The sequence below is a fragment of the Brachycentrus maculatus genome, unplaced genomic scaffold, assembly GCF_059751285.1.
Source record: "Brachycentrus maculatus isolate JH-2025_06_01 unplaced genomic scaffold, ASM5975128v1 h1tg000180l, whole genome shotgun sequence".
Classification (NCBI taxonomy): Eukaryota; Metazoa; Arthropoda; class Insecta; order Trichoptera; family Brachycentridae; genus Brachycentrus; species Brachycentrus maculatus.
This window is the reverse complement of record NW_028280931.1, coordinates 1086035-1103686: the sequence shown is the minus strand read 5'-3', so window position 1 is coordinate 1103686 and position 17652 is coordinate 1086035. Positions and strand designations below refer to the sequence as shown.

At 34.1% G+C, this 17652-nt stretch overlaps 2 protein-coding genes and 1 non-coding gene across 15 annotated transcripts in view; 2 read left to right on the top strand and 1 right to left on the bottom strand.

Annotated features, from left to right (window-relative positions):
* tay (tay bridge kinase) overlaps positions 1-9044 on the bottom strand; it is a 340896-nt gene extending 331852 nt beyond the window's left edge. For all 13 annotated transcript variants that reach the window (XM_088262457.1, XM_088262460.1, XM_088262462.1 and 10 more), the window contains exon 1: positions 8378-9044. In XM_088262457.1, the coding sequence (XP_088118583.1) occupies positions 8378-8617 (240 nt within the window). In that variant the 5' untranslated portion in view covers positions 8618-9044. The remainder of the gene's footprint in view (positions 1-8377) is intronic.
* A 4089-nt stretch (positions 9045-13133) lies between these two features.
* On the top strand, positions 13134-13204 carry TRNAG-GCC (transfer RNA glycine (anticodon GCC)). The gene has a single exon. It is a non-coding gene; the product is annotated as a tRNA-Gly (tRNA).
* Positions 13205-13714: 510 nt separating this feature from the next.
* On the top strand, positions 13715-17438 carry LOC148307976 (vitamin K epoxide reductase complex subunit 1-like protein 1). The gene is made up of 4 exons (XM_088262478.1): positions 13715-13767; positions 14013-14228; positions 15675-15784; positions 17072-17438. Exons 2-4 carry the CDS (start codon positions 14023-14025, stop codon positions 17287-17289), a joined length of 534 nt encoding a protein of 177 aa, XP_088118604.1. The 5' UTR covers positions 13715-13767; positions 14013-14022; the 3' UTR covers positions 17290-17438.
* The last annotated feature ends 214 nt before the right edge of the window (positions 17439-17652 follow it).

Here is a 17652-nt window from a genome sequence, read left to right as displayed (position 1 = left end):
TCTCTACGAGTCAAGTGGTTCATAACAATATTTGTATGGAAATGAATAAAATAAAGCACGAGGAGAGAATATTACAAGAGCGTTAAATAAACCATACGGTGGGATGTTATTATGCAGTCAAACCGATTGTTATAAATAAAAAAACAGATTAGTCAAGTGGCTCTCAAGAACTTGCAAATGTATATACTTATAGTTTATTTTTTTCATATTATGTGACGGTAACATAACCAATAAAAAACCGAGTATTACTATTATTTGTATTTTTTACTGCGACATAAGATTTTTATACCGAGTGCATTTTTTAAATTTAACTTTAGTTTAGTAGCCCTACTTGTATTTTTGTAATTTATGATTAATTTTATACCTACAACCGATTATCATGTTCACCTTCTTTTACTGATTTAGCAGATAAAATATTATTTCTTTTCTAGTTTTACCTTTTTTTAAAGTTCAACAATAGTTATTATTCATGTTTACCAATTTACTTTTTATTCCTTTTCTTAAATAAAACTATTCTTCTTCTAACCATTTATCCGTACCCAACAGGGCATAGGGCACTGCGTAGCATTGACGCAGTGTTATCTTGATCGTTACTTAGATAAAGGCAAGGTGATCGTTCCTGCGCTTTGGGGACCAGTCCAGGGTAATATTGAATAAATATTGGAGTATGAAATCACTAATATTTATTTTGATACTCCCTCCCTGGGAATCAAACCCGGGACCTCCAGCACGGTAGCTAAACACACTAACCATTACACCACGGAGGCGGATTAAAATTAAACAGCACGGACTATTTTGGAAACAATAAACAAATAAAATTTAAAAAAGCAGTACTTGCCTAGTGCTGCACATGAAATGTCAGGAGACGACAGTATGTTGGATTTAATATAAATGATCACACAATAGACGTTCACAATAGATATCGACAAGTCTGGCGGAGTCACTAGGAGGCTGCAGTCAATTAAACGCGAAGTTGGACGCACAGAGGCGAGGAAACTTTTCCGGCTAGTCGGAAGCCGGACACGGCGATACGGAATACGGACAAACGGGACAAACAAGCGGTAATCCCTCTCCGTCAGAGCGCTTGTGCACTACACGGATTTTTACTGTCCAGCAGTCCAGTTAGCATGTAAAAACGGAAGATTGGCTTGTGCACTTGTTCTTCTTTCTCCGGATCGGTGCGCTCAATCGGTGGGCGATCGCGGTGCGCGTGAACTTGATCACGCTAAACTGTCGTAGTCGCTTTTATTTTAATAAGCCGGACTGCCGGACAGTAAAATTCCGTGTAGTGCACAAGCGCCCAAACGGGACAAATAAGCAGTAATCCCTCTCCGTCTGAGCTCACACGGCTCACGTGTCTGCGCTGCGTTCCCGGTACAGGATATGATAGCAAGACAGGATATTATAAGTACTGGATACTTCCTCGTCGGACGTCTGCCTCGGTGGTCACATAATATTTGCGCATTCGCTCGACAGCTGTCCGTTAATAACGAAAGTTTCGTCGATAACATACATTTTAAATATCCACAAGTTCATATGTAAAATTTATGTTCCCTACCGGCACTTATTTATTTAAACATACCATAATTCTTACAATGCTTAAAGTATGAATAAAAACATCAAAAACGTTATATTACCCATGAAATTAATGTTGAGCATGTTCAAGGAAGATAAATGCACACAACCCTTGAATTTTAAGGGGTGGGTACAAATTCGGTTACATGAGCTTGTACTAGTATAAGATGCAACCTTACTGCCGTAACCATTGCTGCTGCTCTCATTTTCCTCATCTTGATCAATAGGACCAACATTTTCTCTTCCATTTATTTTTACAAATGACGATAATGATAATGATAATGTTAATGTTGATAAGAGAGAGAAGACGTTTCTGGAGAAATCATGTGGGAAAAGCAAGTTCGGACAGCAGCAACAGTAACAACAGTAAAAGGTAACAGACCCCCAGGAAGACCACCTAAACGATGGAAAGACAGCTGGTCTTCAACCTCTCAGGAGCGGACCGGAGAATAACAGGACATAGTCCTAAATAAAGAAAAATATAATGTTATTCACCGTGAGCGTATTTACCACTTCTTCATCATTATCTTATCAAATATATTCCACACCTAGACCCATGAATCTGAAGCGCTTGACTGATCACCTTGCCTTTATATAATTAGCGATCAAGATCAGTTGCGATGCCCTGTGCACCATTGGGTACAGATAGGGGTCAGAACATTACATAGTACACAAAATAGTTAACAATCTAAGTTTATTTAATTACATGTGAATAGAATCTCCCAAAAGAGAATTAGAAGAGAGTAATCTTGCCTAAGCCTGCCGATAACACGAATAACATTTGACCATAATCCGATTGACCCGACACCGGAATGACCAGAGTGAGAAACGTGTGTTGTACAGCCACGGGCTGTGTGATGTATGACAGTGTCCAGCACTCACATGTAGGTCAGTGCACATTAACTAAACACAAAACTTATATCTAGGCAGCCGATACGAGAGTCGTTGCGCAAAAGTAAGCTGGAAGTATTTAAGTGATAAATTATGCTACAAATTTGAAAGCCGACAGGCACAAACAAATGTATGGCAACTAGACTTGTACATTTTGAAGGCATATTGAGAGACGCTAATGAACCAGAACTGTAAGTCACGTGTTAACCAAAACTGGTCTACTTTCAACAGGAACGTAGTAACACCAATAAGTAATAACGTACGGATAAACTGAAATATAAATAATTCACTATTCCTTATCGTTAGATTAGTTCATTCGTTATTTCGGAACAATAAAATATTGCATGTATAAAAACAACCTGTTTATACAAATATTTAAAACGACCACGCATCTTAAATCAGTTACTTTAGAGTTACGCCATGTTTTATATGAAGGCGGGTACTATGAAGACCTTATCTTTAGACCTGATGCAGTCCCAAACATGACGAAACGGGAGAAAAAGTACACCAACAAACAGAAGAAAGCGCCCTTGAGGTAATATTTTACGAAAATGGCGCTATATAAATTATTCAAATTTATTATCATTTAAGAAATAAAGATTCAGTCAGTAACACTATTGAAATTTACAAATAATTATCAAAAAATGGTATTCTCTTATAATTTGTGCAAGGAAATACATCTTGCAAAAATTATAAGAGAACAGACTTCTCGTTATTAAGGACAAATTTTAACAGCAATTCTGAAAAAAACTGTACATTTATGGGTACTTCTGGTAAGTTAAATAACTAATGGGGTCGAAATAAATAATTTTCACCGCTATGATGACATTTAAAGACTATATTTTTTCAACGAAATAAAGACGTTAATATTCTTATGATAATAAATATTTCAATTGAATATTATTTTCAGCTATTATGCGGCTTGCGTTTGAACATAGCTTGAGAATAGGGTCGAACCACCACACTAACCGCAGGACAGGAACCGTTTTCATTATTAAAAAATACAGGCCAACCTATTCGTATCTCCATTTGATTTTTAATATATCTACCGATTTACAACATTGTTTTAATGTAAGACGGAACAAGGTATAATTGAAAAGATTAAGAAGAGTTCTTTAAGGTGGCGTGGACATGCGGAGCGAATGGATAACGAGAGAATGACTAAGAAAATATGTGTGGCAAATGTGAGCGGGAGAACAGGACGAGGACGGCCGAAAAAGACTTGGCACGATCGTAATCGGAGGGCATGTATGACTAAATTTATGGATGTGAAGGAAGCGAGGATTGTGTGGCGTTCCATCCTCTCTGCCTACCCCTTCGGAGAAATGACGTGATGGTAGTAGTAGTACTAGTAGTATATAATAAAATCACAAGTAAGTATGTATTTCTTTCTAAATGAATTTTATGTGACCAGCAACCGGGTTTCGTCATAACCGACATCATCAGACTGGTCCAGACCACATACGGTGTTTGAAAATGATGCGGAATGCATCGAAACACGTGTCACAGTACATTTTAAGAAATAGTGGTATTTACTACGTAAAACGTTAATTAAGAATGGTCCAGACCAGTCCGATGATGTCGGTTACGACGAAACCCGGTTGCTGGTCAAATAAAATTTATGTAGAAGTAGTAGTGTTCTTTGTGTAACCTTATTCAATGTATACTATATATTACGGCCAGGATCCGGAATGCCACAAAGGCTTCGGGCGATAAGCGAAGAGACTTCAGAATGAAGTCGCGATTCCTGTTCGGGAGATCTAGGTGGTAGGTGTTACAAAGGGAAGTTTTGCCATATGTTCAGCCGAAGCCTCTCCGGCAGACAGCGACTAAACACACACTGGGAGACGTACACACATACACACACACACATCCGCATCCACGCAAGACGGGGTACAGAGTACAGCGCTCGAGCACAAAGTACAAGAGAGAGTTCGCTCACTAAACTCAAAAAGTTGGGCACGACTCGGTCTCACTTCTGCGATTACTTTAACTTGGCCAGACAGCGGTCTCTATTTAAACGAAATATGTTAATAGTTCAAGTTGTGAAAACAAAGCGTTAAGATTGTTTACTTTAATGGCATAGGTAGATAAACACCCTGTCGGCTCCTTACAAATAACCAAAGTCGGGTGAATAATACGCGAGATGTACTTTCTCGGCGACTTTGAGGGCAAGGTGCGCGACGATGCTATTACAAATCGTCGAAACACGTTTCATTAATTACTTGGGACGATAAGATAAACAAAGATTTGTGTTTAAACATATATGTATATGATCCGCATTTAAAAGTTACATTTAAGGTAACAATATATTTTACTGACCACATTTTGAATCAACGTAGATCGAATAATTTATTTAAAATTTTCTGAATTTCGGTTAGTTATTTTCATCGTTTTTTTTTTCTTTCTGTATATCCTCTTATATTTTTTTTATTATTATAACAATGTATTTTGTTAGTAAGAGCCAAACTCACCGCAACCGAGTAGAGGTTTACAAAGAAAAAGATAAATCTGTAAGAGTGTGGAAAGTTTTTAGAAGAACGAAAATATTATGAGGCTATTTTTATTCAAATTTTATTGATAACTTGAGGTGTATAGTATAATTCAATCCGTTTCAAACACAAAAAATCTCCCTTTTGTAGAAAAAAAAATTAAAACTTATCTCTCTTTTTAATAGAAGAATAGTATAAATAGTTTAATTTTTAGAGAAAATTTGAGTAAATTGAGTAGGCGTATATTAAAAATACTGGCATAAGAATGAACCAAGTGTCAACATTTGGGAGCTAAATATTATATTTCAAGGGATTCTTACACATTAGCTTACACAAGCTGTGCGAGTATGGTTATGCAATCTCAAGTGCTCCAGCCAGACAGAATTATCCTTTGTACCCTTCTTTTCCTCTTCCATCACTTTTCTCTTGTAACAGTTATATTCTTCACCCGGAGATCCTTCACGTATGTCTATAATTCGACAATTTGTCTATCCGACAACTCGAATCAAAATATAATAAAAAGCTTATTATAAGATAGATTATTACTTTGAAATGTTTAATATTCCTTTTTCATTTCTTTCGCATATTTGCAATTTTTAAAAGAACGATCCATGCTTAAATAAATTGATTTTAGTGAATATCTTATACCATTGTTGCGCAAAGTGTGTGTCGCGGCACACTGGTGTAACGTGGTGATTAGTTGGTGTGCCGCGGAAAAAAATCTAGTTTTGTGAAAATAACACGCTTGTTCCAAATTTTGATTGGCTGTGCTCAGTAAAGTAGGCTTACATTTCGCATTAAATATAATATGTTAAATATGTTACCATAATATTGTAAATATGCTCCTCTGAAAATTCTAAATATGGTAGGTGTACCTTGAATAGAAAAAGATTGCGGAACAGTGTCTTATACCAGGTCAAATAGAACTGTTACACCTGAAATTAATGTTTACGCTTTAAAAAAATATATATTTAATAAGGTCATTATAAGGTGAGTTTTTGTTAGTAATTATTATTAGTAATTACACACATCTCTACGCTAAGGCCTGTCAACAGAAAACAGAGTTATAAGTGAAGTAGCGTAATTTCCTCGTTAAAAAATATATAACTGAAGAGAATCAAACCCAATAAACAAATGCAGCTGTGTATCCTGATTACGACAGCTGATTACGACTTACTTGCCTTTTAGAATTGTTTGAAATCGTATGGATAAAAATCCACAGCATATATTAATGAACAGTACATGCATATGATAAATAAAATAAAAACTTTGTATAATTGATTAAACGAGTCTTAAATCTCATCAGATGTAATGTTTTAATAACAAACTGAAGCAAAACAACTTAGTAGATATTATGTTTCGTGATGTATAAATAATACAAATATTCATGATCGTAACTCAGTAAAGTATACAATATTTATGTTTCCTAATTTGCACGTAGTTAGCATATATTGAAGAATTATTTAAATCATAAATTCGTTTACATATTCAATTATAATAACTGCCAAGATATGAGCCGTGATTAAAAATATATATCATTAAAATAATGATAAAAAATGTTAATTTATATCGAACCATTTTAATAGAATAGTAGGATTTAAGATAACATTAAATTGTAAATTTACATATTAAAATTTTGTGTTGTTAATACGTTTTATACGAGTAACCGAAACCACGTAAATAATAATAATAAAAATGTCACGTGCAGGTATGTTGAAAGGATCAATCAGCAGAATATTTCATATTGAGCATTATAAATAAATTTAAGAAAGGTGTGTTGAGATAGATGCTTTGAAAGAAATGAGTGAGAAAAAAATGGCAAAACAAATCTATGAGGCGAATGTAGTTGGAAAAATGAGCATAGGAAAACCGAGGAAAACTTGGCATCATCATGTATGTCAATTACTTGAAATCGGCACGGCCAGGAGTCGAAATAATTGGCGGGTATGTATGTGGAGATGCATGAATGTGGAAGAGGTGAAGAATGTTTTCAAAGTCAGAGAGGTATGGCGTTCTATTCTCTCTGCCTACCCTTGCGGAAAAGCGGCGTGATTAATTTATATTTCATATTAATTTGAATATAATGATGAAGTGAAGTTAATTTATATTTCGTATTAATTTGAATATAGATTATCTTTTTCGTTTAATTCTTATTTGGATTTTAATCCCACTAAAAAGTGTTGAATGAAACACGTCATATTGGTTATGTTATTATACCGGGAGTCATTGGCACTTATTGCCAACGTTTCGGACCCCTTTCCAACATCTGTCATCAGGAGGATTAGATCAATAAAATCACATTAAATTCATTTTAGTGTTCCGATATCGAGACGAAGATAAATTCTTAAATTAACACGTTTTATAAACTAGTGAAAAAAGTTTTAATTTTATTCAAAGTGTCGTAAATTTAAACCTGTAATAAAAATATATTGGCCCTAACATTGAATGAATTAAGAACAATAATAATTTATAAAATTTATATTTTATTATATTTTAGTAACCATGCCACTAAAAATTTATTTTTTTCACATAATTTGGAAATTGTTCGATAAAGCAGTGAAATCGTTAATTTATTTGACAGATTTTAACACGTTCATTCATGACTGCATCATGAATATAAAGAATATCAATGAATCTTTATAATTGGTTTATGTATTGCTCAAGATAAAAATCAATTGAAAAGCAGATTCCTGTCTACAAAACCGTTATCAAATTCAATGAAGCCAAATACATTTGACAACTTGATAACGTGTAATAATCTAAGATACGAAGATATAATTCAACGATTATTGTCTAAATAAATTACACGAACACGCACGGTAGTGACAAGTCAAAACATTATCCGGTGTGGAACCTCCTGTCAAAATATAACGGACTATTATCATCGAAATTGATATAGCCAAGGTGACAGGCGCTCCTTCCCGACGGAGAGTCTGGTTACTAGGTACTGCTACTATCGTGGATATATTATACGCATAGATATACACCAATCTGCACTTCATTACAACGTTCGATAAATATCCCATTTTTATGGATTTTTGAGTTATCATTTCAAAAAATATATCGAGCCTGTGAAAGAACCTCAAGATCATTACAACACCGAATACAGGCGGAACAATTTTATAAAAAGGTCTCAGATATCGAAGAACTAAATTAGGGAGAACAAAGGATATCACGTAAAAATTACATATTTTACGCAAAATTAACCGGTAGATTTTGGTAATTATTTCATTCAACAACACGTAGAATTGCGCAAGCAGAATAGCCGACGGGAATGTAAATAAGAATGCTCGAAATGTTTACATAAACAAGAAACAAAGAATTGTATGAATGGTGGTTGACAGATGGGGCACTGGCGCTTCGGTGACGGGACGGAGGAGCGCACGTTGGGGGCCGCACGAGAAGGGGTACCGACTTACCTCGAGGTCTTCATATGTGCGGAAGGACATTATGGCGAATCCGTCGATGATATCCTCTTCGCCCATGGGCTCCTTTGACTTTTTTCTTCTGACGGGTGGTCTGGGGGGCTTCTCTCGGGCTGGGGACTCGTCTTCCGCGCTGTCCCCATCCTTCGCCTTGCTTTCTCGCTGTGCTTGCATGCGCTGGGCCCTCTCCCGTCTCCTGTTCCTTTGATTGCGCTGCTTCACTTCGTTTTCCATCGTTCACACATTATCTATCGCACTTATCCACTCTTTCGTCACTACACACGGGTCCGCACTGCACTTTTGAAGTCACGCATTATTGTTAAATCGAGTTACCACCGCGATATTTGACAAAATACGTAAACTTGCACCTGGAGAAAGACACTGATTGTTTCCAATGGCGGAACATACACGGTTGCCGCATTGCAAGTAAAATGGCCGCGTATCTCTCTGTCGGCTGTTTTGTAGCCTTCACACTTATATATTCACGACATTTCACCGAAGCACTTATCACTACACATTTTATTGAAACTCACATCTCGCGATTTTGTCTTTAAAAACATTTAAAGCATTATTCCTGGCATTCACGACCAGTCAATACAATGAAAGATGTCGCGTAACGCGCGCGCCGCGTAGCGGTCGCGATGCCGAACTAATGCAGTACTGCCAGTCTGCTAAAATATTTTTCCATGCGACGGGCGTAGCCGAGAGTCAAAATCAACCTTTTTGCATAAAGATTATAATTTGTTTTTTGAATAAAATTTAAAATTGTTATTATAAAACAGCATTGGATTGTCAATCGTTAAAAATATTACGTTTTATTTGTTTTAAGCGGATTTTTCGTAAGCCAACATAAAATGTGGAATCTATGTTTTTTCGTACATGTAACATTTTTCGTCTGATTTTGTTTATATGACGGACATGCCTTGTTGATGTTCGCTTACTTCGTCTGTCAGGAGGTACTTTTGAAATAATTATAGGTAGAAACTTTGTGCGGAAAAAATGTTATGCGTTAATTAAATTCTAAGCGTATTTATTTTTATATGGCTTAGAAATTGACTTAATTTTAATTAGTATTTGCATATTCTAACTTTTAAATTATATTTTTGTTACATTTATTATTAGATTAAAATTATTATAATTATTATTATTTATTATTAATCGAAAAATAACTTGACTTTTACAAATTAATAATAAAAAAGTTTTTGTCATAGAAGGTATATTGTTTGTAAAAATACGTAGGTTACTAGTGCCAGATATGTTTTTTTTTCTCGTGATGATATTTTTAATTTCATTCACTCACATAAATGTAGATGTAGGTACATAAATATGTATATGCATATATATGCATATATATGTATATATATATATATATGTATATATATATATATATATATATATATATATATATATATATATATATATATATATATATATATATATATATATATATATATATATATATATATATATATACATTTTTTCAGGTTTCAAAAAGGTAGACCTCTAGGTTAACACAAGATAGTCATTGAAACCTTCAATCCTTCATCCTTATGTGCGTATGTATAATATATTGCGTTTGTATGAAATAATTAACTTAAATTAATTCTAAATAATCAATAAAAAAATATTGGTACTATTACTACTACTACTACTACTACCACCACCACGCCGTTTCTCCGCAGGGTTAGGCAGAGAGAATGGAACGCCACACTCCTTTATCCCAACACACTTCTCCCGTCCTTTCACATCCATACAGCTAGCCATACATGCCCTCCGGTTACGCAGACTTTTGACACCACCAGGTTTTAGGTCCTTATTGATCTGATCGTGCCAAGTCTTTTTCGGCCGTCCTCGTTCTGTTCTCCCGCTCACATTCGCCACATATACTTTTTTAGTCATTCTCTCGTTATCCATTCGCTCCATATGTCTATACTACCTTAAAGAATCGTGGTTTTATTCTTCGCTTGTACCTAATCCTGCCTATATGATGTCACGTATCTTGCACCGAGTAACGAGGACCCAAACTGAGAAATTTATTGAGAAAATAAAATGGATTCCCTCAAACTTGTTTTTTTTTTACCATTTTGACTATATATAAATAAACGTAGTTAAACAAAGACTGGTAATTATTTTTTTTTCGATACAAAAGGAATAATTTTTAATTATATTTTTTGATTTAACAAAAATATTATTTGTAACTAAAACCGTTAATAATTTCGCAGATTGCACACAGTGATTACAAATCTGGGGGGGAGCAACGTATTTCTCCCGCTTGTGAAAGGCGAATTTAGGGGAAGTTCCCCTCCCCTAGATCTCCTGTTATAGTGCCTACTCGGCCAGTGCTGTTGTTGTCCTGAACAAATGTGTTTAGCATAACAATCACCTTTTTACTAATAATTCCAAGTCTAGTGTTTATAGGTATATTCTGCACACCACATGCCCGGTTTTCAATAACTACATAAGATGTATGACAAATTAATATGTACCAAGGCAGTACATATCGCTCACTCCTTTCAAGAACGTCATAAATAAAAAAATCTTAAATTTTCAGTTGTGCATGTTTGAGGAATGCCCAGAAAATGTACTATATACCAGCAAAAGAAGAATATTTTAAACTTAATATTTACCCGCTACAGGGCAGAAAGTGTTATTTTTGCATTTTGAAGAAAAGGTATTGTTTAATTATTTTTTTTAAATATACTAAATATTTTTCAAATGGAGAAAAAACCTTCAGGTTTTACCTAAAAAGATCTGTTGCACAGTAAAAAGTTCAATAAGTGGCTTGATATTTATTTTTAATTCATTGTATTATATTTTTAAACATCAAAAACGTTCTCCTGAAAAATCATGTTTTTTTTTATTTATAAAGTTCTTGAAAGGAGTGAGCGATATATGTACAGACTTAAATTCACATAAAATTGGTTTGGTCGTTTATTTGTCTAAGGGTTTTGACAATTTATAGCAACTAGTTTCTAGTTTCTATTTTCTTATTTATAATTTTAGCAACTAGAATCCACTAGAATGCGAATGGTTAGATGGTCAGCGGGAGTGTCCCTTACAGACATAATAAAGAGTTCACACATCCGCGGAAGCCCCGGCGTAACAGATATAAATAGGAAGGTAGAGGAAAGATAATTGGGATGGTATGGGCATATAGGACGCAGAGAACCCGAGCATGTCGTAAACCAGGCAATAGCAATGGATCTTCTTCAAAAGATACCTAGAGAAAGACCAAAAAATTCATGGATTCTGCAAAGAGGTGAACGGTTCGAAGACAATGGCCTAAGGAAACGTTGTCCATGACAGAAGGACCTACAACCTGAGGATGAGGAGAACAGACCCCAGCAGTCTACAAAGACGATAAGTTGGGATGTAGCCAGGAAGAACGTTTTGACAATTTCGAAATTCAAAATTTCAAATGTTTTACCTTCCCGTCCTTTCTAGAACAGGTAAGGAGATAAAAATAAATAAAAAGATTTTTTTGTAAACATATACTCTATAAAACAAAAAAAATCCAATTCACATTTTTCAACAAAAAAAAATCGGACCTCGAAAGACGTGTGACCTCTCTGATGGTCGGCCGTTGATTGAATTTTGTATTTGCGAGTAAGACCCTAATTCGTAGGTCTCACGTAGGTCTTGGCAGTGAGGTGTAATACAGAGGGAGGTCACAATAGACCTAATATGGTCGCAGTGACATAAGGGATGCAAGATCCCTTGACCTAAAAAAAAAGCCTTGTTGGCGCTGAAGTAGAAATAGTTACTATTTCTTCAAATCTACTAACTGTGACACGTGTTTCGATGCATTTGATATACTTACGGTGTTTGAAAATTATGTGGAATGAATCGAACACGTCGTCGTGTCACAGTAGATTTTAAGAAATATTGGTATTTACTAACTAAAACTTAAATAAAAACGCAAAATGTTACCTGGGTTTAGAGAAAATTAAGTTGCGACTTTGACTGGGCCTTAAAGATTTGTCAAAATAAAATGAATTATCAATTCGAAAATAGGGGTATACGAGTATATTCACAACGACTTTCGTCAAAGTCAAACGTGATTTGAAAGTATTATACAAAAAAACGAATAAGTAAGTAGATTTTCTTCCCTATATCCTACCTTAGGCATGGATTCCATTCGGAAGTTTTGACTTATTATGTTATGTAGTTTACATTAAATATACATCAGGACTTTTATTTTCAATGACTGACATGTTTTAATTGGTTTTCGTTTGGTCTTGTAAAATATTCAAATCATTGCATTTTTTCGTGAATTAAGTTTTTTTACCGAACAAAAAAGTATTGCAATAGTTATCTTCACAAGTGTTAACTTTTACATGTAGGTAATTAATGTCTTGGACTTATATAATATTTCTAACGTCTTTGGCCTTTTTGGCGCGTTTTCATAGTTGTCTTCAAAATTTTACCTTGTACCAAAAAAAGACGGTTGCACCGTCCTCATCCCATGTATCTCAACCTCAAAAAGCTAAAATCTTAAATTGAATTCAAACATTATTACTTTTTACAACCTAGGAATGAGATTTCACATAATTATTATCATTTTAATATTTTGATATTACTTTCAACATAATGAATTGAGTTACCTACTTATAAAGAATAAGGATACATTATATTTAGTAAGCTAGAAAATTTGTATATGCAATAATTTTTTTCTTCATTTCATTAATTTGTACAATATCAAGAAAAGTTTAATGTAGTGATATATTGTTATTTTGCCGATAACAAGTAGGCATCGGTGGTTCAGTGGTAGAATGCTCGCCTGCCACGCGGGCGGCCCGGGTTCGATTCCCGGCCGATGCAATCCTTTTTGTTTTTTTTTAAGCAAAACATTATTTTTATTTTTAAATAATCTAATGAAAAAAAAGAAAAATAATTTAAACACAAACAGCACATGTCTCTCATCTTTAATATCCGATAGGTATGTAAAGATGAGAGGAATGAATTTGGGGACAGGCGCTTGGGATGTTTTATTCTCTGCCTATATAAGCGGGAAAATTGATAGTGGTAGTGCTAGTAGAATTTATTAAAAAATAAATTATAAAAACGTTTATTTTATTTAACTTTACTAAATTTATCACGTACTTTCATCTTAGTTTCTTATTAATTATATTGTTCCCCTGCCTTCTTTGATACTCGAGATCTACTATATTATAATATACAGCTTGAGAAAATAGATTTATGTAAATGATGAAGGAAATTAATGTTAATCTAAGTCCAACGTCCGATCAGATTAGTTCCAGGAGTGAACAATAGGTGTGCCTACTGCGCAAGATCAGAACGAGTCTTCGTTTTTCGATTTTAATATTTTTCATTGTGCCGCGTCGCGTTATCAGGTCGGCCGCTGTGCTACGTTTCGCATTTCGGTAAATGTCAATGTGTTTTTTTTTACACTTTGTAATACAATTATTATGTGAAGGGATGTTAAAACGACAAATACCTACTATTTAAGCCTAAAATGCAATCTAGTTAGCTGTGTTCAAGTGCATTTTTACTCGTCTTATAACAGAAAAACAAAACATATGTTATTGTATTCAACATGCCCGATAGATTCTTGGTCTTTCTTAATATGTAATATATATTTTTAATTGTGTTTTTTTTTCAATTATAGATTATCAACCATGCCGAAGAATAACGCTGAAAAAAGCGCCGATTTTCAATCTACTGTTTGTTTTTACAACAGAGCTTTACTAATCACCTGTTTTACCGGCGTAGTTGTGTCAGCTTACGCCTATCATGTAGAGATGTCAGCCGAGTTGGATTCTAATTATCAGGCTATGTGCGACATCTCTGAACACATGAAGTGCACTAAAGTTTTTTTGTCTGAGTAAGTACTTATCTATTTAAAAAAAAAAACTTTATTGATCCTTCCTGAGTCCCTTTATTCAACATTGATTGAATTTTTTGCCCTAATCTGCTGGTTCACAGCTCGCCGCATTAACCCTTTGGCTGAGTTTACATGAATATTTTATTTGGAAAAAGGGTAGGTGTTTTTGTTGGCAATTTCTGATAATTAAATAATTCATTATTGCAAAGCAGTTAAATTAATTTGCATTTTTTTTTAATGTTCAAAAAGATAATTTTTAACCACTCTAAAACTGATCTCAGATACACAAAGATTTTCCGTCTAGTATTTGGGTGTCATTATCAAATATTTTCTTGAAAATGGTTTTATTATTATTAATTAAGTCCACTAAAGCTCAACACATAGACCCGCTCCCTGAAAATAATTCAACTACCTCATAAAATAATACGGTTAACTCAGCTTCAGCTATTTTCTTGCCCAGAGTGTCCGTATCAGGTACGGGCAAATCACCAAGGTCCATTTTTTGCTCTTATGTGGTACAGGGAAAGGGTTAAACCTTATACCTGAGAGGCTTAATCTACCCAGTGGTAGCTTGATCATTAATTGGTTAAAGCAATGTGCCATACTTCAGTGTAATAATACACAGAAAAATCCCTTGAAAAATCACAAAGTTGTTTTAACCACCCTGCGAATCTAACCCTTAACTTTCAGCACGGTAGTGAATGACACAATGATTTTAAGGATCTTTAAATTTCGTATCTCAATATGCAGTAACAGCTAGCAGTAAATATAAGTGTTGTTTAAAATATTTGTTCCTTTTTTCCAAGAACCCTTTCTATCTACTAGCTTTACATGAAAATATTATATGTTTTCTTCTTCTTTTTACTGTTCGTATTCTTCATGACCGAGGATCGTGACTTTCCAGAAACCTCAGCTTTCTTATCTTCCTCCATTCTTTCCTGTCCTCAGCTAAGGATAGAGGTGAAAAGCGAGCCTCCAGTCAGATCCATTATCTGGTAGTATCTTGGTATCCCCCCTGTGGTCTTCGTCTGTTAATTTCTAAAAATAACTAGACATTATTGTTAAGATTTAAGATTCTGTTATGATCCTCTCTAGATTGCCATCTTATGTGAGGTGAATGAAATTTACAAAATATTAAAGAATTTGCCGAGAATAAATGGTGTGTGTATAAATGATATCCAACTCTTCCAAAATGGTAGAATGGACACATTCTTTGCCATCCATGGAATTGGAAACAAGCCTTATTGTACATTGCAGATTAGCCAGTTAGTATTTCTTCTTCTGCTTGGTGTAGACCTTGTGGCCTGTTTTCGAGAGGCATTAGCCTCCTGCGATGTCGATTCTTAGCTGTCGATCCATCTCTTTGGTGTTCTGCCCGGGAGTCGTCTACTTCGGGGTTAGTTAGTATTTAAGTATGTATAAAAACACATGTAATTTTGATTTCAGATATGGCAAAGGATTTGGAGTCTTAGGAAAAATGTTTGGTGAAGAGTCCCCGGTACATGTACCAAATGGATTGCTTGGAGTCCTTTTCTATTCTTTCATGGGATTATTGTGTAAGTTATTTTTTTGAATGTTAATAAATTATGTTAGCCGACAAACTAGGGTAAGTCCTCATTCCAAGATAGGTTTTTATATTATTTCCGATATCCAATTACTTCTGTTTTTCTCTTATTAAAAATATGAATCCAATTAAGGCAATGTTGGGTCTAACCAAGGACCTCATAATGAAACTGCGCAACCCTACCACAAGACAATAACCCAACTCTTTGCTTAGCATTTTGAGATTTCCTTTGCTTGGTACATCTAGTAAACAGTTACGACTGAAGCTTATTACCCTTGGAAACAATTGCAGTATCCATATTCATGAAAGAAAAACACATGTTAATACATTATTTAATGATTAGGCATATTTTTTGAAAATAACATGATGATTTAAATATTAAGATACACTTGCATTAGACCACTTTTTGAGTTCATTATTGTTACTAGGTTCGTAACTGTGACTAGTTTCGAGAACTAAAGATGTTTTCACTCTTTGTATTTTCACCTGTTGAGAAGTTCTTGAAATTAGTCATGTTTACAATAATAAATCCAAGAAACTGTTTTAGAAAAATGTGTTGATATAATTATATATAATTATATTTGTAATTAATTGTACATCACTCTGAACTAAACACATTTCGGACCGCCTGCGGACCCCTGGCAACAAGATTTGATAATTATGTACATATAGTTAAGGCCTTAACAAAGAGATTCGTAAATAATATTCATATATATAAATAACATTGGATAGTTCGTTCCTTTCTGCCTTTGAAATGCGGTCGGCGCAGATGGTAAAAATATCCCTCCCGGCATCAGTCGATCTAACGGGTAGAAATAATTTTCCCATCTATCCTAATAGGCCTTTTTCAGTGTGCTAAAACAGCTTATTTAGGATGGATCAATTTAAATGTTTGACATTACATTAGCATGTATTCATATATATAAAACTTGGTGCTCGTTTTTGGTCATCGTAAATTGCACTTCAGCTGTCGCGCTTGTCATCGGCTTGTAAGTCATGCTTGTACACATTTTTAATCCACATTTAGTGTTTTTATCTTTCGACTGGTTATATTAAGGGATTGAACTGTATCAACAGTTTATTTTATTTTATTATTATTTAGTTTTAAACTGCAGAACATTTATTTTATTATAATGCTATTTATTACTATCATGGTACATTTCCAGTCAATATTAGTTACTTCTTGATTGGGAAGTTACTATTAAATGTGTCTTATATTTTTTGTTTTATTTTTTTTAAATTTTCTTTTACACAACTGACTAAAATGATTTTTTTGCAGGTTTGTCTAATGGCATATTCATTGCGATGGTGCAGTTTGGACACTCCGTTGCATCTATTTTGGGATCCATATATCTTGCGTTCATTTTGTACTTCGTTTTGTATGATTTCTGCATTGTTTGTGTTACCACATACATTCTCAATTTTATAATTGGATATTTTTCATATAAAAAAGTGAATTTGATCAAAAATAGCCCGGACAAATTAAAGAACTGTTAATTTTACTGTCTTGCATCGGTGCCAGTATATTTCAAATTATTATAAATATTTTTGGGCCTTACTATATTTATTTATTTATTTAAACTTCATGTACAGAAAATCAATAAGTACATTGGTAGGCTTATTGCTAAAATTATAATATTCCTCATTATTTAATTATTCTTAGTTTTTCTTGTGTTTCTTTCCAATTCCTTTTTAATGTATTTCGCTTTCTTTCATGCAATCATCCATAAATAATGGGAAGCAAAGATATTCATATACTTTTTGTAAAACACTTCATTAAACAAGATGATTTACACCATTTCTGAAAGTTTCTTTATATGTATCGTAAATAAACAATGTTATGGGCGATTGTCCTCTACC

Excerpts from the sequence above, each read along its gene's own strand:
- LOC148307976 (XM_088262478.1), top strand. The coding sequence starts at position 14,023 with ATGCCGAAGAATAACGCTGAAAAAAGCGCCGATTTTCAATCTACTGTT. Across the intron at positions 14,229-15,674 it reads ACTAAAGTTTTTTTGTCTGA|ATATGGCAAAGGATTTGGAG; the intron begins GTAAGTACTTAT and ends TTTTGATTTCAG. Across the intron at positions 15,785-17,071 it reads TTCTTTCATGGGATTATTGT|GTTTGTCTAATGGCATATTC; the intron begins GTAAGTTATTTT and ends ATTTTTTTGCAG.